Source organism: Mobula birostris, chromosome 14, assembly GCF_030028105.1.
Source record: "Mobula birostris isolate sMobBir1 chromosome 14, sMobBir1.hap1, whole genome shotgun sequence".
Classification (NCBI taxonomy): domain Eukaryota; kingdom Metazoa; phylum Chordata; class Chondrichthyes; order Myliobatiformes; family Myliobatidae; genus Mobula; species Mobula birostris.
In genome coordinates, this window is record NC_092383.1 from 61,404,778 (window position 1) to 61,431,639 (window position 26,862).

The following is a 26,862-nucleotide window of genomic DNA, read 5'->3' on the forward strand; positions in this document are numbered from 1 at the left end:
TTCTGCAGATTACTTATCTGAGACTAAGGGGTAAATATGTTATGGACACAACCCAAACAGGCAAACAGTCCTGAAGCTCCAATTTACAAATTAAAAGCAACCAATTATCTGGCACAGAAGTACAGTATCTACTGAAATATTGCAACTGTAAAGTCAGGATTAATGCAGTTTTAATTGGGCAAAAAATAATTTTGTGTCAATTGCGGCTTCATTAATGATGAAAGTTTAAACCAAGCCAGAGTCACAGCCTACTGGAAAATTTTGTGAGAGGTGGAGGCAGGGACAAATTTTAATTTGGTTACTTTTCCTCTGAACCAATTCACAACATCGCAACTGACATCTTACAGTTTGATATATTTAATGTTTGGTACAACACTTTTATTTTCAGAAGGAACAGGGGCATAGCTCTGTTCTTCCACCACATCTGTATAATGTGAGTTCTATTGCTGCATTTATGTCAAATAAAGATTTACTGAAGTGAAATACAGAAATAAAAACATTATTAGACTATATTTACAGTTGTATTTCATTAAATGCATTTCTGTAAGCACATAGTACACTGTAGGAAGAACATAATTCCATTGAATTTTGCCTGGGGTTTGTATCAGTTATGAAGAGAGATGGCATTGGTTGTTTTTCCTTGCAGCAGAGGAGGCTGTGGCATTGGGGTGGGTGATCTCTGATAAATGTATACAATATTAAAAAAGGATAGATATACTTACTGTAGTGAGTAAGGAAGTTTTCTCCATGTCAGCAGAGTCCCTAGGTTTAAAGTGATTTAGGAGAGATCTAAAAGTAATCTTAAGAGCAACTTTAACTCAGAGTATGGCATTATCTGGAATACATTGCCCGAAGAGACTGTGAAAGCAAGTACTCTCATGATGTTTAAAAAGCATTTGGATGAGCACATGAGTCATTGAGGGATAGTCAACTTTAGGCCAACTGCCGTTAAATGGGGCCAGAACAGATAGAACAATGATCAGCATCGATGTGGTAGGCCAAAGGGCACATTAGTGGAGAGTCAAAATAAGTCGGTCTTTTTCATTTGAAAGGTTATTGCTAGTAAGGTGCCCAAAGTATTATGAATGGACCACAATTACCTTTTATCTCTATCAGCTACTCGAAGTGTGCAAAGTGTGCAATATCCAAGTTTGTTGTTAACCATATACTGTAACCATATAACAACTACAGCATGGAAACAGGCCATCTCGGCCCTTCTAGTCCATGCCGAACTCTTACTCTCACCTAGTCCCACTGACCTGCTCTCAGCCCATAACCCTCCATTCCTTTCCTTTCCATATAGCTATCCCATTTAACTTTAAATGTTGCATGAAGATAGGTGGAAGGGCATGCTGAAATGAGGATATCTGGACTCAATATACCTGTAAATCAGTTGAGTGAATGAGCGAAAACTTGGCAAGTTTAATACAGATAAACATGTTATCAAACAGGTTGGTAAAATGAATCAAAAGACAGACTATGATTTAAATAGGGAGAGAATGCAGTAAAGATGGATCTAAGTATTCTTGTGCATAAAACACAAAATATTAGTATGCAGGTGAAGGGATATTAACTTTATTGCTGGAGGCTTAGAGTGTAAAAATAGTGAAATATTGTTAGAATTGTACAGATGCTGGTGGGGTTATGCCTTATAAAAGGATATACTACCATTGGAGGTAGTTCAGCAGAGATTTGCAAGGCTATTTCCAGAAATGAAAGGTTGTTCCATCACAAATGGCTAAAAGAATTAGACCTATACTCTTTGGAATTTAGGAGACTGAGGTGTGATCTCATCAAAACAAGTAAGATCCTAAGGAGACATGGCAGAATAATAATTTAAGATGAAGGTGTTTCCATTTGTGGTAGAGTTCGAAGGGAGGAGATATATTTACGAAATAATGGGCAGGCATGTGAAACATAGGTTCATAAGTACTTCATATATGGTGAATCAGTGAAATTCTGTACCCATGAGGACTGACTGTCTGTCGAGCTTTGTTGTCTGGGGTAATCAAAGAGGAAGCAAATTCGTTTTGAAACATTAGGAAATTAGAGCTGCAGTATGTTGAACAGGGACAAGAAAGGAGGGGATCACCAGTGATCATATTCAATGATTGAGCAAGCTTGATCAGCCAAGTGGCCAACTCCTGGTCCTATTTTTTTATGTTTCCTTGTATTGTCTTGTGTTAGATACAAGCACTTTTGACAAAGGTTGAATTTATGCAGTTACTGAATAATCTCAGAGGCACCTTATAGCAATTATTGTTGCACATCAAATTGAATGTTACTTGCTCATTTTTGGACTCTAACTACAGAATTGCTCTTTTATATAAATAATATTTCTGAGGTAATTTCTGTACATTTTATAATTTAACAGCAAATCTATATATGTAGAATATACCTTTTACGTGATCCATGCCCTTCGCAATTGATACAAACTTTTTGTACATGAGAATATATTTAATTAAAACAGTCATTAAAGCTCAGGAAAGTAATGGAGGATACCTTGTTAAATATATTTAAGACAGAGTTAGATAGATTTTTGCATTTTAGGGTGGGGGAATTGTGGATTCTGGAAAAAAAACAGGTAGGTGAAGCTGAGTTTATGACCAGTTCAGCCATGCTCGTATCGAATGGCAGAGCAGGCCCAAAAGGCCAGATGGTCAACCGCTGCACCTATTTCTTACGTTATTAAGTCATATTTTATCACATTACTGCAGATTTAAGGTAAAGGAAATAGAAAACAATATTTGAACCTGGCATGGATCACGATTGCTTTAATACATTGGTATCCCACTTAGTTTTCCTTAAAAATATATTGGTTAATGTGTTACTTTCATCAATGCATCTAAGTGCATAGTTTTTATTAGAACATTATTTTAAAGCAATAATGTACTAATAAAAACAACACACTTAGATGCATTGATGCAAGTAACGCGTTAGCCAACATGTTTCAAAGGAGAGCTAAGTGGCATACCAATGTATTTAAGCAATTGTGATCCATGGCAGGTTCAAATATTGTTTTATATTTCCTTTACCTTAAACCTGCATTGCTCTTAGTTTTCTAAATTGATAAAATAATAAATGTTTATGAATTGGTTGTGTAGATTTCCTATCATCCTAGAACTCAGATCAGAGGAATTAACAAAAATACACCAAAACTTCTTAACGTCTGAAGCTGGGATTGGTTAAGAGGTGCTTTTTGTGGGAAATGTCATTGGAAGATTGGAAACAGAACTCACATACACAGCAATAGTGTAACTACATAGGTATGCAACAATAATAGATCAATTTGTTTGTTTAAGAGGTGTAGCCATTTTCAAATGTGTACATGAAATGAATAAAATGATTTTAAAATCAGTTTTAGTAATTAGTTTTAAGTCCTCTCTTTGCCACATATGTAAAGTTACATGCAAGGTTTAAGTGACCAGGTATCATGTTAACATTGAGATGTTCCAGATTTAAAGGTTTTGTTCCTTTCCTGATCAAGGTTGCACGGTAAATATTCACTTTAGGTGATCGTATTATAATGGAAGTTAGCGTCTGCCTGAAGAAGGATCTTCACGTTTATTTCTGACATACATTGTGATCTTTTGTTTCAGCGGTACAGTGCAACAGATAAAAAGATCACAATCAGTCATAATAAGAATAAAGTAAATAAATATTGCAAAAGAAGAATAGTGAAATTGTGTTCATGGGTTATGGGACTGTTCAGGCCTTTGGCTTGTGTGTACTCAGGATAATACTGCATTGGAGAAAAACAATTCAATTTCATATCAGCTTTGGTTATTTGTCAGATATCACTTACGTTATTTCACCCACTTTGCTGAGTATTCACTCCCAATATCAACAGGATGTTAAGACCACTTTACAAAATGGGCTGCTACATTTCCCCAACTCCTGACCTGCCAGGGCACGAGCAGAAAGTGTGAGGAAAAGGCATCACCTCAAGCCGCCAAGCTCAAGTTGCACACCATTCTGATTTGGGCATTCTGCAGATGCTGGAAATCCAGGGCAACACACACAGAATGCTGGAGGAACTGAGCAGGTCAGGCAATATCAATGGGGAAGAATAAGCAGTCAATCTTTCCTGCCAAACACTTCCCTCTGGTGACCTTCTTCCTTCCCTTTCTCTCATGGCCTACTGTCCTCTCCTATCAGATTCCTTCCTCTTCAGCCCTCTACCTGTTCCACCTATTGCCTCCCAGCTTCACACTTCTTTCTTAACCCTCCCCCACCTACCCACCTTCCACCTCACCTGGTTTCACTTATCACCTGCTGACTTGTACTCCTTCCCCAAGCCCCTCTTCCTATTCTGGCTTCCTTATAAAGGCTCTTGGCCTGAAATAGCAACTGTTTATTCCCTCCATAGATGCTGCCTGACTTGCTGCATTCCTCCAATATTGTGTTTATGTTTCACTGGAAATTGATTGCCTTGCTTCGATGTATTGCCTTCTGTCACTGCACCTAAGTGCAGGAACTCCTTACGCGACGTCGGTGTGTCCCTTTACCACATAACTGCAGCAGGTCAGGAAGGCAACTCATTAATTAACAGAAATTCATTGCTACCTTTGACACTGAAACCAGCATCTTGACAACATGTCCTAATAACATGGGAACAAAGTTTGCCATTCAAGTACTTCAGCTTCACCTTCCATTGAGTTAAATTTTTACTGGTCTCAACTCTAGCTATCTAGTTCAGTTTAGTAATTCTTTACAACCTCTCCTGATAAAGTCCTGACAATCCATTTTTCAATGAACAAGTTTTTGGACGGCATTACAGATTTACGCCACATCATACGTGTTGATAAAGTATTTGAACACACTTGCTCTAAGTTCTGTAAATTTACATTATTAATACGTGCTTGAAAAAAGTTATTTTACCACCAAATTTTTTGCAAATCATCAAAGAAGGAAAGTAATTGGAATTTCATTGTTCTTGCAGACGCCTGGATGCAAACCTGATTTCAGACATACCTCAGAACAGCTTTGAAGGCTTGCAGTCCCTTCGGCACCTCTGGCTCGATGATAATGCCCTGACTCAGATTCCTGTTCAAGCGCTCAACAACCTGCCATCACTTCAGGCCATGACACTCGCTCTCAACAAAATAGCATACATCCCTGATTTAGCATTTGTCAACTTGTCAAGCCTAGTTGTACTGTAAGTACTGAATTATTTCTTTTTGACACCATCCTCCCCAGCATCAAAGGTGAATAAGAGATATGTGGGAGGTATTTAGGAAGAGCACAGTGTAAAGGAACAGAAGATGTATAATTAAATTCCGCTCACCAAAAAGAGTGTCATTGTCCGTATGGTTTTTCCAGTTTTCACTTTGAGAAGAGCAGCGTACAAGCCTGCTCAAGCCAAGATAAAAACAGAAAATGGTGAAAACACCCAGTGAGTCTGATAGCATCTGCAGAGAGAGAATCAGAGTTAATATTTTTGTTGAAGGCCTTCATCAGAACTAGGGGAAACACAGAGCAGGTTGTTTTTAAGTTGCAGAGAGGATGGGGAAGGGCGATATCTTCAATGGGCTGAGGTCAGTGTTGCCATGGGGATGTGTTTTAGAACTACTCTCGTTAATCAGTTAATGTGAGCAATTAGAATGAGATAAAGTGAATAAAATTTATTAAATGAGGGGAATAGGAGAGCAAGAACACAGACAAAGAAACTGAAAATGTGCAAAATGCGGCACTGAAGGACATGTCCAACAAGCCAGATGGACAAAGAACTACATATAGATGACCTACAGCAGGGATAGCCATTTCTGGTAGAAACAGAGAAAGTGGATTACCTGAAGTTACAGCATGAGATATTAAGTTCAGAAGGCTGCTGAATGTCCAGATAGAAGATGAAGCAGTGTTCCTCGGGCCCATATTGGACCTCATTCTAAGAGTGCAGGAGACCACAACAGATATGAAAGAGAGAGATGGAATATTACAGTGTCCAGAACAGGAAGCTTTGATTCACCACTGCAGAATGGACACAGATCCACCACAAACCAGCTGAGCTTGGCTACCCAAATGTAGAAGTAACCACAATACAATGCACTAGCTTGTAAGGAGTGCAAGAGTCACTGCTTCACCCAGAAGGATTGTTTGGGTTCCTGAATGATGAGTAGTTTAAGTATGACATCTCCTCCAGTTGCTTGGAAAAGTGATATAAAAAGAATAAAATGGTTGGTGGAGATGGAAGACAGAGGGATTCCATGAAAAAGCTGAGTCATAGGTGGGGAAGAGAAAATGCCTAGTGGTAAAAATTCCATGAAGCTGGCAAAATTGTTAAGGATGATTCATTGAATGCAGAAGCTGATGCAGTATGTGAGAATCTGCGGGTCTCTGTTCTTGCTCTGTGAAGAATTAGATGGTATCCAGTGATAGAAAGAAAGCCATAATTCTGGGAGGACAAAAAATCTCAGAGACGTCTATATGGAAAGTATCTCCCCTGTCATTCAATAATGACCTCTTGCTTACATTTTAGGCATAGGGTATTAAATGTGTGAAAGGCACTGATCTTCATTCTTAGCTCTGCTTCAATTTCCTCAGTAGTGGCCTGATTTCAAAATTAGCTTTATCTTAAAGATTGGTCTTTGGGATATGGGAGGAAATTCATGCACCCTGAGGAAACTCATGCTGTCATGGGGAATAATGTACACTACAGACTTCTTACAGGCGGTGGTGAGAATTGAACCCTGATTGCTTATTACTGGCACTGTAAAGCGTTACACTAACTGCTATGCTGCTGTGTCGCACATGGTACGTTCCATGGTACTGGGGCAGCCACAAGACATCTGCAGGGTTCCTTCTATGCTCTGCCATTTAGAAAAAGAAGGAAAAATTGAAGGTGGTATAATGTCCTAAGTTCCTGAGAAAGAAGAAATTAGAACAGATTTATACTTTTTGGTGATGTTGGTTTGAGGGTTAAACACCAGGCACTTCACAAGTGATTTCCTCAGGTTTGAATAGTGCCGCAAGATCTTATAAAGCAACAAAAATGGTAAGACAGAGTCTCAATTTACTGTTCCATCCAAAAGACTGCCCCTCCAGCAGTATAGCATTCCCTGAATACCTCAGTGAAGTACCGATGTAAATTATACACCCTCGTCTCTGGAGAGGGGCCTGAGCCCACGGTTTTTAAAATCAGATCTGATCTGCTGCTTGTTCCCTCTGTGCAGCAGTAACATATTTCCCAAACAATGTACATTACTCAAATAATGAATGCCATTTTGAAGCTTCAATATGCAGGTGGAAAAAAATCCATCGAAGGTGTTATTTCTAACAGCTCAATTGTTCAAACTGTGTGTGATGTGGAAAAGTTATCAGAAGTTGCAAGGCACAATTCCAATTTTCTAACCCGGGTTAACATTCACTGGACCTAAAAAGCATTTTGACTGTGTTTGCTTGCTGAAGTGTTGCAGAAGTATTGCACCAAGAAGAATGTAGTTTTTTTTTAAGATTTCTTAATTACTGGGAAATTAATGCCAGGTCTTTTAGTTCAACCACCACTGTACAGGAGCACACATCAAAATCCACTGAGTGTTCCCGTCGTGATCCAGCTGCCAAAAGTACAGATAATGCTCTGTCCTGAAGCAAGAGAAAGTGCGAATGCTCTAAGAAAGTTGTCAATTCTCTTTTCTCTCCATGTAAAAGCTCATCTACTTTTAATCACAGCACAATAGGATGATGTAAACAACAGGCTTAATTGTGAACAATTTCACTGGTATTCCTTTCAAATTTGGTTTCTTCTAATATTCAAAGGGAGCTCATTGTTAATTGGGTTAATTTTAGAGAATTAACATGAAAAGGGGTTTTCAGTTTGATGTTAATAATATTGGGAATTCAACAAAGTATTGGCAAAGCACCAGATTGTAATCAAAAATAAGCAGCAGGATTTCATTGACTAAGCTCACCCATGCAACCCGACGTTCAACTGGAAGTTTGTGTGATAAAGTTGCAGAGAAGAAAGTAATATGTGTATTCTCCAATATAAATCAGCATATCAGAGGGAGATTGAAAATCTGGCTGAGTGGGGCCACAACAGCAACTTCTCACTCAGTGTCAGCAAGACCTGCGGGCTGATTATTAGGGAGGAAAGCAGGGGTCCATGAATCTGTTCTCATTGGGGGGAAGTCAAAGGTGGACAGAGTCAGCATCTTTTAATTCCATGGTGTTAGCATTTCTTCATAAGTGCAATTACGGAGAAAGCACGGCAGTGCCTCTATTTCCCTGGACTTTTGTAAAGCTTCAGGGTAGCATCTAATACTTTCGCAATCTTCTATAGATGTGAGGTTGACTGATTGCATCACAGCTTAGTATGGAAACACCAATGGAAAATCCTACAAAAAGTAGTAAGTATGACCTAGTTCATCACAGATAAAGCCCTGCCCACCATTAAGTGCATCTACACAGAGTGCTGTTGCAGAAAAGCAGCATCCATCATAAGGGATCCCCACCACCTAAACCATGCTTTCTTCTCACTGCTGCCAACAGAAAGAAGGTACAAAAGCCACAGGACTCACACTACCAGATGCAGGAACGGTTATTACCCCTCAACTATCAGGATCCTGAGCCAGTGGGGATAACTTCACTCAATTTCACCTGCTCCATCTCTGTACTGTTCCCACAACCTACAGTGCCTATAAAAAGTATTCACTCCACCTTGGAAGTTTTCATGTTTTATTGTTTTACAACATTGAATCACAATGGATTTAATTTGGCTTTTTTGACACTGATCAACAGAAAAAGACTTCTGTGTCAAGGTAAAAACAGATCTCTACAAAGTGATCTAAATTAATTATAAATATAAAACACAAAGTAATTGATGCACAAGTATTCATCTCCTTTAAAATCATGCACAAAATCATCACTGGTGCAGCCAATTGGTTTTAGAAGTCACATAATTAGTTAAATGAAGATCAGTTTCTGGAGACTAGTGTGCAGTCAAGATGTTTCAAATGATTGTAGTAAAAGTACACATGTATCTGGAAGGTGCAACTGCTGGTGAGTCAATATCCTGGCAAAAACTACACCATGAAGACAAAAGAAAACTCCAAGCAACTCTGCAGAAAGGTTATTGAAAAGCACAAGTCAGGAGATAGATACATGAAAATTTCTAAGTCACTGCTTAATCCTTGGAGTACAGTTAAGTCAACCATCAACAGATGGAAAGAATATGACACAGCTGTAAATCTACCTAGAGCAGCCTGAGCTCAAAATCTGAGTCACGGTGCAAGGAAGGGACTAGTGAGGGAGGCCACCAAGAGACCTATGACAATTCTGGAGGAGTTACAAGCTTCAGTAGCTGAGATGAGAGAGACTGCGGATACAACTGTGTTGCCCAGGTTCTTCACTAGTCACAGCTTTATGGGGGGAGTTGCAAAGAGAAAGCTACTGTCGAAAAAAAATTCACATGAAATCTTGACTAGATTTTGCCAGAATGAAGGTGGTAGACTATGAAGTCAGCTGGAAGAAGGTTCTATGATCTGATGATATCAAAATTGAGCTTTTTGGCCATCAGACTAAATGCTATATTTGGCTTAAGCCATAAGCCAAACAGTGCACATCATCAAAAACATACCATCCCTACCGTGAAGCATGGTGGTGGCTACACTATGCTGTGGGGATGCTTCACTGCAGCAGGATCTGGAAGGCTTCTGAAGGTAGAGGGTAAAATGAATGCAGCAAAATACAGAGAAATTCTGGAGGAAAATCTGATACAGTCTGCAAGGGAACTACAGATTGGGAGGTTTGTTTTCCAGCAAGACAATGACCCCAAGCATGAAGCCAAAGCTACACAGGTGGCTTAAAAACAACAAAGCTAATGTCCTAGAGTGGCTAAGTCAGAGTCCAGACCTCAACCTAATTGAGAATTTGTGGCTGGACTTGAAAAGGGCTGTCCACTCACAATTCCCATGCAATCTGGCAGAGCTTGATCAGTTTTGTAAAGAAGAATGGGGGAAAAAAATTGCAGTGTCCAGATGTGCAAAGCTGATAGAGACCTATCCACACAGATTCAAGGCTGCAATTGCTGCCAATGGAGCATCTACTAAATACTGCCTTGAAGGGGTGAATACTTATGCAATCAATTATTTTGTGTTCAATAATAGTGATAAATTTAGACCAACTTGTCGAAATTTGTTTTCACTTTGACATGGAAAGGTCTTTTCTGTTGATCAGTATCAGAACAGCCAAATTAAATCCACTGTGATTCAATGTTGTAAAACAATAAAACATGAAAATTTCTGAGGGGGGAGAATACTTTTTATAGGCACTGTATAGGCTCACTTTCAAGGACTCCTTATCTCGTGTTCTCAATAGTTACTGCTCGGCTATGTATTTATTATTCTTTTGCATTTGCACAGTTTGCTGTCTTTTGCACACTGTTTTTCCACGCTGTTGGGAGGGGTCTTTCATTGATACTATTAGTGCTCCCCACAAGTATTCCCACAAGAAAAAAAATCTTGAGGTTGTATATAGTGATATATATGTACTTTGATTATAAATTTACTTTGAACTTTTGAACTTTAATATGGTCTGTTAATTTGATTTCTCAGCTTCCTGATTTGAACGTTGGTGTTAAACATTAGTAAAGCTCCTACATTTAGTTTCTCAACTGGAAAAATAATTCCCCCCTCTTCCCCCCTCCTCCTTCTGTAGGGATCACTCCCTCCACAATTCCCTTGTCCAATTGACCCTCCCTCCAGGCCCTTATCCCTGCAGGTGGCACAAGTGCTACACCTGCCCATACACCTCCTCTCTCACCTCCATTCAGGGACCCAAACAGTCCTCTCAGGTGAGGCAACACTTCACCTGTGAAACTGCCGTGATTGTCTATTGTGTCAGGTGCTCCCAATGCAGGCATCCTCTACACTGGTGAGACCAGTCGTAGATTGGCGGATCGCTTCATCGAGCAACTCTGCACCATCTGCCACAAGCAGGACCTCCTGCTGACCAAACATTTTCATTCCCATTCCCATTCCAGTGTGTCAATCCATGGCCTCCTGTTGTGTCAAGATGTCACCCTCAGGATGGAGGAACAACATCTTATATTCCATCTGGGTCCCCTCCATTCTGATGGTATAAATATCAATTTCTCCTTCCATAGAACAAATTTACCCTTCCTCTTCCTCTATTCACCACTCTGACCTTTCACTTCTTCTCACCTGCCCTTTACTTCCCCCGGTGTCCCCTCCTCCTTCCCTTTCTCCTATTGTCCACTCTCCTGTCCTGTCAGATTCCTTCTTCTCTGGCTCTTGACATTTCCCACCCACCTGGCTTCACCTATCACCTTCTAGTTACCCTCTTCCTCCCAACCCCACCATTTCCTTCCTGCATCTTCCTCCTTTCTTCTCGGTCCCACAGAAGGATCTTGGCCTGAAACGTCGACTGCTTCCTCTTTTCCATAAATGCTGCCCGACCTGCTGAGTCCCTCCAGCAGTCTATAGGCGTTGCTTTGGATTTCCAGAATTTGCAGACCTTTCCATGTTTAAAATAATGAGCAGTTTGTGTTCTCTCAGAGATATTGATTTGGTATTACATGGTGCTCTTTTGATTATCCAGATAAGTTATTTTAGCAAAAAAGTTGCCAAATTCACATGATTTCAATTTATTTGTTAAGCATTGAGAAATAGGGTTCCCTGGCAAAGTTATTGCCACCCTAAACCATCCCCTTTGGAAGTATGTTGGTAAGCTGCTTTTTTGGACCAGTCTTTTGTCATACCACCAACGCCCAACACCACCACCCTTCCCACCCCCCCTGCACCCCTACCAGCCCGGTGCTGTTAGATGGGCATTCTGACTCAGCAGTGTGGGAAATTGGGAAAAATGGAATTCATATTTTCCTGCTAGCCTTGACTTTCTGGATGGAAAATATTGATGGGTGGGGCTTTGTCAGAGAAAAAAATGACAAGTTACATCAGTTTGTCTTGTAATCTATAGGGATTGTTCAATATTGGTGGAATCATATATTTAAGCTGGTTAATGCAAGTCAAAGAGAAAATTTTGGCCACTGTGCTTTTAAAATTCTTTATTACTTTATTGTCGCCAAACAATTGATACTAGAGCGTACAGTCATCACAGCGATATTTGATTCTGCGCTTCGCGCTCCCTGGAGTACAAATCGATAGTAAATATAATAAAAATTTAAATTATAAATCATAAATAGAAAAGGGAAAGTAAGGTAGTGCAAAAAAAACAAGAAGCAGGTCTGGATATTTGGAGGGTACGGCCCAGATCCGAGTTAGGATCCGTTCAACAGTCTTATCACAGTTGGAAAGAAGCTGTTCCCAAATCTGGCCATACAAGTCTTCAGGCTCCTAAGCCTTCTCCCGAAGGGAAGAGGGACGAAAAGTGTATTGGCTGGGTGGGTCGTGTCCTTGATTATCCTGGCAGCACTGCTCCGACAGCGTGCGGTGTAAAGTGAGTCCAAGGACGGAAGATTGGTTTGTGTGATGTGCTGCGCCATGTTCACCATCTTCTGCAGCTTCTTCCGGTCTTGGACAGGACAACTTCCATACTCAAGTGATATTGGCAAATGCAGAAAATGTCTTCATATTTCTGATTTGGACCTTATTGATAATTATGAAGCAGCATCATTCACTGTAGAATGCAGATCCCTGCTCCAACTCCTTTGTCCAGCATTAAGGTGGTTGATCCAATTAGATGTCTGGTGAATGCAGACCCGGGATGATGTTGAAGGTGGATTCAACAAAAGCATTATCACTGAGTGTGAAAAGGACAGGGTTAACTCTTCCTCTCTCCAAATAGTTATCACCAGGCGTTAGCTCAAACTGGCTAATTATCCAGGTTTCGCTGCAAATAAATGCAGACTGTTACAACAGAGTTGTTAAAGGAACGGAATACTACATAATTATTAGCAAATCTCCACACACAATATTTATAAAGGCTGCAAACTCTATGTTGAGGAAGAAAGATGACTGGGTGGAGGATATTGTCCTCATGACTTCTACAGTAGTTCTGGAATGAAATGATTTTCTCCAATTATCTTCCGTTGACCTTGGTTTATTTCTAGTGTGTGTAGATTATTCACCCTGATTATAGTTAACAAGTTTACCAGCATTTGTTGGGGCAAAGCTTAGTCAAATGCTGCCTGGATGTCAAGAACAGTCACTTTTCATTTCTTCTCTCGAGTTCAGCTCTTCACTTTAGAACAGGTGTTCTGAGATCCAGTGCTGAGGATACCTCTCACCTTTATAATATAAACAAATCCCAAGCATGTTGTGCCTGGGAAGATCTAATTTAAAGTCCAAATATTTGTAGCCTAATTCCTTCATCAGCTAAACTGAACTGTTCTTCACCAAGTGTCTGCAATAATTCCGTAGTGAGGTCTTCCTCTTCTCCAGTGTTTGTTGGTATAGGCATCAGTTCAATGGGAAATTCTAGCCAAGGTTTACAATGAATGAATATATTAATTGAAAATGCTGTTTGTGTTTAGTATTTCAAATAGCTGACTGCTATCTCTATTGATAAAGCTAATTAATGTTCACTAAAACAGAGTTACTGATAATAGCCCTATCTTTTCAGATTGACCAATACACAGTATTGTATTTCTTAATATATCATATTTACTTTCTTTACATTGTTGTGATATTTAAAATGTTATATTTTAGTTTATCACCTGAATTATCTTTTCCTAAATGCAATACCAATGTCTTTCACAGGCATCTGCACAACAACAATATTCAGTCGCTTGGGACGAATTGTTTCGATGGACTCCACAGCTTAGAAACACTGTACGTAACATTGTAACAACTCTTTATAAATAAAAGTTTGTTTGCTTTGATTAAGTTATAATGACCAGCTTAAAATTAAGCTCGTAATGACAGTATTAAAACACTAGTGGGTTAAATATACAGTAATTTCAAACTTACAGCTTAACACGAAGAGAAGGACCTGTCACTTTCTAACATGTACTGTAACTATTGAATGAATTTTGCTGAACATTATTTGTAGTAAAAGTTCACACTTAAGTTTTAAACAGACTCAATTGGCACCAATGCAAGAAATCATCACTTAAATGACATCCTCTCTGTATTCTGTATTCTAAATCACATCAGCACATTTGAACGATCAGAAGCGCTAACAAAACACACTGATCAAACTGTCTGAAATGTTTATTTCTAGTGTTATTTTATTTTCTGCTTTCATTACAATTATTAGCTTTTAATTTGGACTTAAAGATGTTTTTGGAGAAAGAATGATTTGCATACGTGTTATAGAGTGGAATAAATATAATATATTGATATTTTCAGAATCGGATTTATTATTGTTGTTTTGTGACAGCAGTACAGTGGAAAACATAAAGAATTACTATTTACAGTAATTAATGTAAAGAAATAGGTTAGTAGTGCAAAAAGAGAGCAAAAAGTGAGGTAGTGTTCATGGGTTCATGGCTGTCCAGATATCTGATGGCACAGGGGAAGAAGTTGTTCCTAAAACACTGAATGTGTGTCTTCAGGCTCCTGAACCTCCCCCCTGATGGTATCAATGAGAAGAGTGAATGTCCTGGATGGTGAGGGCCCTTAATCTATAGAATTTTTCTGAAATTTTTGGTGGTATGCCAAAACTCCTCAAACTCATAATGAAATATAGCCACTGGAATGATTTCTTTATAATTACATCAATATGTTGGGCCCATGATAGATATTCCGAGATATTGACACCTGCAAACTTTAGTTTTGTCCTGTGTGATTTTACTAGTTTTTTTCAGTTTGTTGTTAATAATGTTAGAAGTTCAGCCAAATAATAGAAAAACAGCAAACTGTCATCAAAAATAAGCAACAGGATTTCTTTGACTACTCTCACTAATGTAGTCTGACATTCAACTGGAAGTTTGTGTGATAAAATTGCAGAGAAGAAAGAAGTACGTGTATTCTCCAACATGTAGTCTATCCTTTTGATTTCACAGCTTCCTGTTTGAAACATTAGTGCTAAACAGTAGTGAAACTCCTACATCTTGTTCCTTAGCTTGTAAAAGCAACATGCAGTTTGCATTGTTAAAACTGAGGTTTTTCCAGACAGTACATTGTTCATACTAATTTAGAATTATATAGTAGCTCTTTTAGTTATCCAGTTGTTATTTTATAGAAAAATTGCCAATTTTATAGAATTTCATTCTATTTATTCAGCAACGAGAAATAGGTGTCCCTGACAATGTATTTGCCATGCTAAACAATTCCCTTAGGAAGTGTTGGTAAGCTGCCTTTTTGAACCAGTCCTTGTGATAACCCCTCCCCCCCCCCCCCCCCCCCACCACCACCCAGTGCTGCTAGACGGGCAGTTCCGGGATTTCCAATGACAAGATTAGGAGGGATTTGGAAAAAAGTGGTTTTCATATTTTCCTGCTAGCCTTGAATTTCTGGATGGAAAATGCTGGTGGTTTGAGGTTCTGACGAGAAAAAAAATGGCAAGTTACTGTGGTTTGCCTTGTAATCTATAAGCATTGTGACAACATGAGTGAGATCAAATATTAAAGCTGGTTAGTAAAGTCAAAGAGAAAGTTTCAACCATCGAGCTGTTAAAATTCTGAGTGTTATTTGAAAATGCAGGAAATTTCTTTGTATTTCTGATTTATTATTGATAATTATGAAGAAGTATCACTCACCGTGGAGTACAGAGCCCCTATCTAACTCTTGTTGTACAACATTAAGGTGCTTGATCCAATTAGATGTCTGTTGAATGTAGACCAGGATGATGTTGAAGGTGGTTTCAACAAAGGCAACGTCAGTGTAAGTGAAGAGGAAAGGGTTAACTTTGCCTACCCACAGTTGGTTATTGCCAGGCGTAGGATCAGACTGGCTGATTATCCACGTTTCAGTGCAAGTAAACGTAGACTGTTACATAAGAGTTGTCAAAGGAACTGAATACCATCTACTTATCGGCAAAAATCCACACACAGTACTTAAAAAAGAGGGAAGCTGTATGGTGAGGAAACAGTGATGGTCAGGCCAAGGACATTACCATCATGACTTCTACCGTAGTCCTGGGCTGAGATGATTTTCTCCAATCATCTTTCTTTGATCCTGGTCTACTTCTAGTGCATGTTGCCTATTCACCCTGATTATAGTTAACGAATTGTTGGGGCAAAGATTAGTCAAGTGCAGCCTGGATGTCAAGAACAGTCACTTTTCATTTCATCTCTGATTCAGAAGATGAGTGATTTTGCTAGTTAGCTAACCCTTTGAATTTCAAAAATATCCAGTGGAAAGTATTTTTTTGGTTTTCAAACATTAGAGAATCTTCATAAATTCAGTACAAATTAGACCCAAATAAGTGTGGCTGTTCCTCTCAATTATTAAAATGGAAGCAGAAGAAACAAGAAGCTATTTTAATATATTTTTGGTACTGGCAATACTCCTGGACTTACACTTCTACATTACTGAGTGAATAATAATGTAGAGTCCATGTAAAGACCTTAGTAATGACCAGTGTTGTCTAATACAATTCAGGGCTGGCCATTCAAACAAAGATGCATAAGTTGTCCAAAAATTTAAGTAAGAATATCGGAACCTTTTCATTTTTTAAACTATATTTAACTTTAACATTTAACTGGATCTTTACACAAGCGCTATACATAGGCATATTTAAAATATCATGTTAAAATATCATGTATTTAAAGAGCTTGAAGCTTGTAAGTAGCATCAGTGATTTTAGAAGCAGTGAATCATTCTTTAATCTTACTAAAAATGCTTGAGTAGATAATTTGAACCTATCCAAAGGATGTTATTTCGCATTTGGATTTCCTGAAGTCTCTTCATGAATATTCACTTGTGAAAGATATTTGATGTTCATGGGGGTAATGAAACTCAGCTGCCCGATTTGTCTTTATAATAGCCAGCAGAAGGTGATGACAGTGGAACTGCCTAAAAGCAAAATCCAAAGTAACCAAATAGATTTTGTTCCCTGTGCTCTGCATTATCTGCGAATAACATGGTTTACAAATAGTATATAAATTATAATCCTGGCCAGTTTCCTTCATACAAATCTAGGTAAACTTGAGGTCATGCAAAACTCTACTACTTTCATTCTAAACCATAGCTAGTTCAATTCATCTCTCTTTTTTGTTTGTAAATCTACAATGCATAGAGTCCAGTTAATTATAAACCTATCAGCATTATTTCCAAATCCCTTCATAATTTCACCTCTTCTTTCTCTATAATTTCCTCCAACCCTGCACACTGCAAGATACAAATAACGCTGTACTTTGATTGATCCATCATTTGCGGCCATTCCTTCAGATGCCAAAGTGTGACACCCTGGAGTTGTATCTCTTATCATCTCTGCGTTTCTGTTTTCTTTTTTACATTTCAATTTATGTTGCCTTTTTTAAAACTTTTCATTATGTCTTTGACTGTGCTTTGTTCATGTGTCATTTCATCTACACGATGAACTGGTTAACTATATTTGTTTGATATAATAGGGATGCTTAGCTTTGTTAAATGTGCAGAAATGGTTGTCACTGCATATTACATTTTTGATAACAGTACTATTACATTTTTTAATTCTAGCAAGTTACGTAGATTTACTAATAGCATTCAAAGGTATCTAGACTGTTTGACAGGCTAAGAAATAGACAGAATTCTTTTGTAGAAGGTTTACTGTGGCGTACATTAGTGAATGAAGCAAGTAAGTACTATTATCATTGGGGCTTATTGAAATCTGGTATGTGTGTCAAACATTTTCGATTAGAACGTTGTGTGTATTTTGAACATCTTTTCTTCAAAGAAAGTAGATGCTTACAATATTACTTTCTTTGGAGAAGACTGTGAGGAGTTGTAATCCAAATCTACACGATAGTGAAAGGTGCAAGTAATGTTTATTTAGGTTGAACTTTGAATAAAGAATTTAAAGATAGTAAATCTGAAAAACCACAAATGTGAAAAAAAGAAACACTTTCACACATTATAGATATTTGAAGTAAGCTCACTTGGGGAAAAAACCTTACAGTATCGATTAATTGCTTTATAAGATGTGAGCCTTTCATTGATAGATTTTGGAAAATAATTATATTGAATACTCAGATGGGCAACTACAGAATCATTTGATCTCTATGAAATTCCTAATTATAGTTAAACAGAAGGTAGTAGAGTTTTGCACATTTAGTAATTTCAAGAAGTTTTTGATTATAATTATTTTACATATACTCTGTAATTCATACAGAGAGAGAAAGGATAACATTATTAAGTTATTAGTCATACCTGCAATTAATAGCTACTGCTAGTGTTAATAAAATCCAAACCTATTCTTTTTCTCACATGAAGATTTATCCATGAAAATGCATTGTCTATTCAAAGGCCTGTCTAAATGCCTGTTAAAAATGTTGATTGTACTTGATTCTGTCAACTCTTCCGGCAACAAGTTCCAGATATCATACATTCTCTGAATAAAGACTTTCCCTCAAATCCCATCCTGCCAATCACCTTAAACCTAGGCCTCTAGTTTGTGATTTCTCCACCATGGGATAAAGATTCTAGCCTATCTATGCTTCTTATAATTGTATACAGGTTAAACAGCTCTTAACAAAATGCTTGGATCCAGAAGTGTTTCAGATTTTGGAATATTTGCATCTCTATAATGAGATATCTTGGGGGATGGAACCCAAGTCTAAACAAAAAATCCATGAAGATTTTATATACAGCTTATATTGTACATATACCTTGAAGGTAGTTTTATAGAACATTTTTAATAGCTATTACTGCCTCGGCCACCAATGCAGTGACTGTTTGGCACTCCATAATTTCCAACTCTGAATTTATGTGTTACCGATTAAGCAGCCTTTGTCTTACATTTGTCCATCACACATCTGTACTCATGCAGCCGTTCAGCATCTAGATTTTCATCTGCAATGATCTTGCAAACATCAATTAATTTCTCTGCTGCTCTGTGATCAGCAGATGCTTTATCACCGCAAATCTTTAGAAAGTTAATGCCATGGCTTTAGTTCTGCAACCAACCTGTTGAATATTCGCAGTTACCTTCAATTTTCAGTTTGTTGTGATATATTTTTACTTGTTTCATGATCTGCGTACCATAAAGTGGCATACATTCACTCTGAAGCTGACAAGTACACTCCTTCAATACACTTTAGAGCTCTTATTTTTTTGCTTTATGCAATGTTTTTCTATTTTGCATTAACTTCTGTACATTACATATAGGAGATCACTTCTCTGAACAGTCTGTGCTATGCCAATCTGCTCATCACGTGAAAACCTTTCCAGTGCCTTGTTTAATTTTCCATTTGTGATGTCATGTCAGAGATCAAAAAATTTCAGGTTTCAGAGGTTTTCAGATTTTGGAATTTCGGATAAGATGTGTTCAACCTGTATACCTCTATCTAGTCAGCTATAAGCCTCCTTCACTGCAATGAAAACAAGCCTAGGTTATTCAATCTCTTCCTAGAACTGAAGACCTCCAATACAGGAAACATTCTGCTGAATTTTCTTTGCAATCTTTGCAGCATAACCACATACTTCTTAGAGCATGGCAACCAGCATGCCAGAACCACACGCAATGCTTCAAATGTGGACTAACCAGTATTTTAGAAAGTTGCAACATAGTATCTCAACTTCTATATTCTGTGTGTCATTCTATGAAAGGAAGCATGCCATTTACCTTTTTCATCATCCTCTACATTTGCTGCCACCTTCATGGAATTATGAAACCTTCCTTGTGATTCATCTCACCAGCTTTTGTAACATCTGCAAACTTATTACATACAAATTGTTATGGTATTTCATAAGCAACAAGGGATCCTACAGTACATCATTACTAAAAGTCTTCTAATCAGAAAGGCATCTATCCATCACTGCCCTCTGCTTCCTATCAACAAGCCAAGTATGGTCCAGTTAGCAATTTCTCCTTAGATTCCCTCTTAGACCAGCCTACCATGTTGTGCCTTGTCAAATGCCTTGCTTCAGTCCATGCAAACATCTACAGCCCTGCCATCACCAAACTTCTTCGTTACCTCCTCAAATAATTCAATCAAATTAATGGGATAGAACTCCTCCCACATAAAGCCAAGCTGACTATCCCTGAACAGCTCCTGTCTTTCCAAATATTCTCTACATAAATCTTATCCCTTAAATTTTTTTCCTAGTAAATTCCCTACCAACAATGTAAGGCTCACCACTCTATTGTTACAGGGCTGATTCCTGCTTTGTTGGTAAATAAATAGCAAAGTTATATCCTACAGTCTTGTAGTGCTTCATTTGTGGCAAAAAAATCTCTGACACAAAAATATCTTTGTCAGTACCCCAACTATCTCCTTCTTTGCTTCACATTTCAAACTGCGATAAATCTCATCCAGTCCTAGAGATTGATCAGTGTTTTCCATGATATATAACACCTTCTCTTTCTTAAATCTGACCTGTTCTAAATTATCCATATATCCTGCCCTGAACTCATTATCTTTCACATACTTCTCCTTGTGAGAAATACTGATTCATGACTTCACTCACATCCCCAGCTTCACTCATTGGATCTTCTCTTTCCTTGGCTACTCTTCTGATTCTGATAAACTTAAAGAAAGTCTTAGGATTTACCTTAATCTCACCTGCCAAAGATATTTCAAGGTCCTTTTTTCCCTTCCTAATTTTTTTTCTTCTCTCTTACATAATCTGTACTCCTCAAGAGACTTCCTACATGTGCTTACATTTTTCAAACAAACCTTCAATATCCTTTGTAAAGAAAGGTTCCCTAATCTTGCCATCTTTGTTTTCAATCCTTACCAGAATATGCTGATCACAAACACTTACTAACTTTTTTTTTAAAGACTTCTACCTATTACCTGTCATTTTACTCGCAAGCATCGGGTCCCCATCTCCCTATTGAAATCAGCATTCTCTGAACTCAAGAACTTAACCTGAGGACTAACCTTATCCGTCTACATAAACTACTTAGAAACTTACATAATTATGGTAATTGTTCCCAATGTGCTCCCCACTGACACTTCCACCACCTGCCCAGTTTCATTTCCTAAGATTATGATTAAAAGGAGCTCTGACTTTAGTAGGGCTCAGAGATAAATCTCTTGGAAGCATTTCACAAATTCTTCCCCTTGAACTTAGGCAATCCCAATCAATATTAAGGCAGTTCAAACCACCACTACAAAAACACTGTTGCATTTGAAGCTTTCTGTAATTTGCTTACATTATCGTTTTCTTGATTCCCATCAATAATATTGCACAGCAAAGTGATAGACCCGCTTTTGTTCTTAAGCTCGATCCACACATTCTCCAGAAAATTCTCTTTAAGTACTGCCCTCTCACTTATCAGTAGTGCAACTCCCCCTCCACTCCTGTGACCCTCTCGATCATATGTGAAAGCCCTATACCCTTTTACAGTAATAAAGAAAAATGCTGTTTTTTAAAAATATCTTTCAAGTCCCATTCATGACATCCCAAAGAATTTCACAGGAAATGAGTTACTTCTGAAGTGAGATCAATGTTGGCAAATGGTTTTTAAATTGTTTTATTAAAAATTTCAATGTGATGATAAACAACACAGCAATGCTATTTTTATTATATCAAATACCTCTGCATGCACAGCTTCAGGCATGGGAAAAACTGTGAATGCCTTTGACTGTGCTAACACTTATAAACCACGCTCAATTTGCCTTTGATCTTGACAAGCATCGTTCAAATGATTTGGCCAGTCAGGTCTAATTATTAGATCAAATGCAAGCTGACAAGCATCAGTTTTTCTCCTCTTTACCAAAACGCTGAAAATGGGAAGAGAGCCTTACTTAGTTTTTTCACTGCGAGAATGGTAATTGCATTCAAATCTATTTTGTATGTTCCTTTGACTTTCTACTTTTTTATGTCAAGACATTTTTCTGGAAAGAAGATATCTATGAATCACATTGCTAATTTACATTCGAACACTATCTTTGTAAAATTGGTCTGTTATTAAATAATTAAAATGCAGAGAATAATTATTAAAATAGTCATTCAAAGAGGGAGCCTAAAATTTGTCCAGTTCACAAATATATCAATTTTCTGCTTTCTGCTTTCTCTATCCAAGCAAAAGCATGAACAACAAAAAGGGAATGTTTCAGATGCCATCAATTCTGGAGATCAATAGGCCTATCAGGGGTATTAGTTCAGGAAGTGGCCCCAAAATTATTAAATGGTGGAGCAGTCATAAGGGTGAATGGCATCCTCCTCTTCTTTATGTCCTTACACTTAGTGGCCACTTTATTAGGTACACCTGCCCATTAATGTAAATATCTAATCAGCCAATCATGGCAGCAACTCAAAGCATGCAGACATGGTCAAGAGGTTCACTTGTTGTTCAGACCTAGTATCATGATGTGGAAGAAATTTGATCTAAGTGACTTTAACAGTGGAATATTTGTTGGTGCCAGTTTGGGTAGCTCAGAAACTGCCAAGCTCCTGGGATTTTCACACAGAACATTCTCTAGAGCTTATAGAGAATGCTGAGAAAAATGAAAAAAAAACAATACAGCAAGCTCCAATTCTGTGAGCAAAAATGCATTGTTAGTGATAGATATCAGAGGAGTCTGGCAGACTGGTTCAAGCTGGCAGGAAAGATTCAGTAACTCATACTACCACATGTTACAGAAGAGCGTCTCTGAAAGCACAACATGTTGAACTTTGATGTGAATCGTCTACAGCAGTCGAAAACCATACCTGGTTCCACTCCTGTACCTAATAAAGTGGCTACTAAGTGTACGTTTTTATGCCACCACATAGGAAAAATGGAAGTCACTCTTCACACAACGAGTTCCTACAGAGTGTAACTAGATGCACTTTGCAACTATGCAACTAGATAACTGCCAGAATTATCTGGCAACAGTATTCATCACTCGCCTCTGCATATCTACTATTATTGGTTTTTCCAGTGGCAATTTTCACAATGGTATTGATTGCACACACAGTGGAACTTCTTGAAGTAAAGTACATCATATCCACAGTCCAAGTCCACATCCAGAACACAGAAAACTTGGGCAACATTTTTCCTTTCTGTAGAAGGGCCATCTCACCAGAGATTAAAAAGACAGTCTCCCCTCTCTAGCAGCAGAGTGATCCCCTAGTGATGAAAAAGGCAGGCAGCCGGCATTTCAATTTCCCTTGATGCTTTAATCGGCGAACAATGGAAGCTTTAATTGGTGAAATGGAGTCGAACATCGGCTTGCAACCTTCTCACCACAAGGTTGCTGCCTCCGCCTCCTGGAATCCCCTTGGAGACTGCAGAGCACTGAAACACTCAAACTATAAATCACAGGATCCAACAGTTCCAGAATCACATTCAATACGGAAAACAAATGTAAAGGAAATAAATTAAGTGAAATACACGTTTTCATGATCTGTCCAGAGGATGTCAACTGAAGAAGTGCCGTACGCAGGTGCCACCTTGACTGGAAGTCAATAACTGCCAGCAGACCCAAGCATCACAGGAGCATTCCTCAGGAACAGATTGGCCAAACTGTTGAGGGATAAATAGTGGTATGAATACAACTCCTCAAATCATCTTCAAAATATTGTCTTGAAGTCTTTATTTTATCCACCTGAGGGTGGAAAACAGATCTCATTGAATAACATACAGTCTACTGGAGGAGTTCATTGGTTCAAACAGCATTGGAGATGGTTGTGGGGGGGGGGGAGGAGGTGGAGGATTGGAGAGAAAATGCTGATTTTCAGGTGAAGACCCTGCGTTAGGAAGGAACGCAGGAGGATGACATCAGCATGAAGAAGGCAGGAGGAGGGATGAGGTAGGAGCCAGTCGGTGATTGGTGGGCCAAGGAAGGGTTAAGGATGACAGACAGATGGAACTACGTAGCGGAAGGGGAGGAGTGGAGTTGGGAAGCTCCTCTATCTCCCAACTCCTCTCCTCTCCTTCCTCTCTCCACTCAGTCCACTCAGTCCTGATGTAAGATTTCAGCCTATAATTGCTTCTCTACTTATTGGTGCTGCTCAGCCTAGAACCTCCTCTACTAAATTATTAAGAACACTTTATTAGGACACTGTAGTGTTGACCTTCTACCTGATATTATAAATGTGAACTGAGGGTGCTTTGGTCACCATCAAGAGAACAACAACTAGTCCATTCAGCTATCACAAGTATCCCAGCACTTTTGCCTCTGATTCAACTTCCTCTGATTTAACTTATTCCAGTCAAAATAGACTATGCAATCCAACACAGAATAGATTATGTGACTCAAAACTTGGAGGTGAATCTTTTATTCTATCAATCAATCAATACAACTGTATGTTTTGTTTCTGCAGTATTGCTTTCTTCCTGTCTCCTGGGCTCCCCTCTGCAGATATTTAAAATTCTTTGAAATCTGTTGCGTGCAAGAATCTGTTGTGCGTCAAAATCTTTTTCCTCAATTACAAGTTCTCTGCTATTCATCTCGATGGTTAGTGGTTTAGCAGGAACTATGTCAAACATTCAAGATTAGATTAAACAGACTAATGAAGGAACAGTGGTTGACGGAATATGCGAACAGGGTGGAGGATAAAAGCGATTAGAACTATTTGCTCGAACAGAGTGTAAACATTAAGTATGAACTGATCAATCAGCAACTCTTGTGTAATGCCCATCTTTGCTGACCTCTGCTGGCTTCCCATCTTGTAGGGCACTGAATTAACAATCATGGTACTTACTTACAAATACTACTATGAACTTGAACTCCTCCTTCCAATCCTATGTCACATTCTGCATCTTGTCACCTACCTCACATACTAGTTTTGTTTATTTAGTAACACAGAATTCAGTATCAAAGCATAATTCTGAAGAGGTCTCTTCTCAAATATTATAGCATATGTTTACTTATAACAGATATCTATATGATGCATAAGATCATGCACATTGTTGGTGAGTTGAATAAAACAGACATGCTTAATTTAGTAGGTTAAAGGTTTGGCACAACATCGGGGGGCTGAAAGGCCTGTATTATGCTATGATGTTCTATCTTTTGTCATCTCTTTGTGTCTCCTTATGTTTTCTGTATTTACTCTGATTGATTGTGCTTCAATGTAAGGAGTCCTTAGCAAGACAGATGTTCCATACAATTACTGCCCTGCTTTCAAAGCATCATCATATCCTGTTTTCGGACATTTTTTTGACACTTCTTCCATTTATTAGTTGGTACTTTCTCTAATCTAGTGAAAAGTCCAACCAAGATCAGATGAGTTTATTTTGTGAAGAGTCTCATGTCCCTTAACCTGAGCGTGTTGGAATCAAAACAAAGATTAAAATGGCGCCAATAAGTAGCAACTCTGCATGCAGCTCCAATGGGAATCTTCAAATTTTCCCGTTTTTGAAAAAACATACATACTTCAGAAAGCAACATCATTTTAAGATATTTAAAAAAATCTATTAATTCTCAAATCTAGGAAGATCAGCTGATACCGGATGGCAGACTTATGTTGTGAGCACAGGTCCCCTTTAAGAAAACAGAAGCATGGAAGCCGGGCCTGTTTGCAGGTACAATTGAAATGCAGGGGCTTTAGACCCTCACTCCCAACTATCCTGCTGGCAAATGTGTAGACTCTGGAAAATAAAATTGAAGACTTCAGAGCAATATTGCTGTACCAGAGGGTCATCAGTGACTGCTGCGTACATTGCTTCATGGAATCATGGCTCTCCTCCGCCCTTTGGGTGCAGCGCTGCAGCTGCAGAGTTTCACTATTCTCCGCAAAGACAGGACAGCTCAGTCTCATAAAGGTAGAGGAGGTGGAGTAAGCTTTATGATTAATTCGTCATAAGGCACAGTCGAGCATATTCTCCCGCAGTCCTTCTCACCAGATCTTGAACATCTAGTGATCAAGTTCATCCATTTTAGCTGCCAGGGGAGTTTTTCACCATCATCTTGGTAGCAGTGTACATTCCGCCTCAGGCCAACGTTAGCCTGGTACTGACGGGGTTGAGCTCCATGATCAGCAGTCACAAAAATGCATACCCAGATGCCTTCCCTATCGTTGTGGAGGATTTCAACCAGGCCAGCTTGGAGAAGTCTCTGAACAACCACCACCAACATATAATCTGTGGAAACAGAGGAGCCAACACACTTGCCCACTTATATACCACCATCAGGAATGCTTACCATGCCAAACCATGCCCACATTTTGGAAGGTCCGATTATCTGTCTGTGCTTCTACTCCCAGTGTGTAGGCAGAGAATAAAAGCTGCAGGACCATTGGTGTGGACCAAGAAGGGATGGTCTAGGAAGGTGGAGGATTGTTTCCAGGACTGCTTTGGGTTGGTAGACAGTGCAATGTTCAGTGATTCATCTAAAAATCTATATGAATATGTCACAGTTGTCACCGACTTCACCAACACCTGTATGGATCAGTGTGTGTCTTTGAGAACATACTGGATATACCCAAGCCAAAAGCTATAGATAAACCAGAAAATATGTAAACAACAGGAATTCTGCAGATGCTGGAAATTCAAGCAACACACATCAAAGTTGCTGGTGAACGCAGCAGGCCAAGCAGCATCTGTAGGAAGAGGTGCACCCGTATGGGTCCTAGCTATGCCTGCCTTTTTGTTGGGTTTGTGGAACAATCTATGTTCCGTGCCCATTCTGGTATCTGTCCCCCACTTTTCCTTCGCTACATCGACGACTGCATTGGCGCTGCTTCCTGCACGCATGCAGAACTCGTTGACTTTATTAACTTTGCCTCCAACTTTCACCCTGCCCTCAAGTTTACCTGGTCCATTTCCGACACCTCCCTCCCCTTTCCAGATCTTTCTGTCTCTGCCTCTGGAGACAGCTTATCCACTGATGTCTACTATAAGCCTACTGATTCTCACAGCTATCTGGACTATTCCTCTTCTCACCCTGTCTCTTGCAAAAACGCTATCCCCTTCTTGCAATTC

General features: G+C 38.8%; 1 protein-coding gene across 2 annotated transcripts in view; it reads left to right on the forward strand.

The window, feature by feature from the left end:
• Positions 1 to 26,862, forward strand: part of lgr6 (leucine-rich repeat containing G protein-coupled receptor 6) — a 368,527-nt gene that overhangs the window by 274,212 nt on the left and 67,453 nt on the right. For both annotated transcript variants that reach the window (XM_072277748.1, XM_072277747.1), the window contains exons 5-6: positions 4,943 to 5,158; positions 13,677 to 13,748. In XM_072277748.1, the coding sequence (XP_072133849.1) occupies positions 4,943 to 5,158; positions 13,677 to 13,748 (288 nt within the window). The remainder of the gene's footprint in view (positions 1 to 4,942; positions 5,159 to 13,676; positions 13,749 to 26,862) is intronic.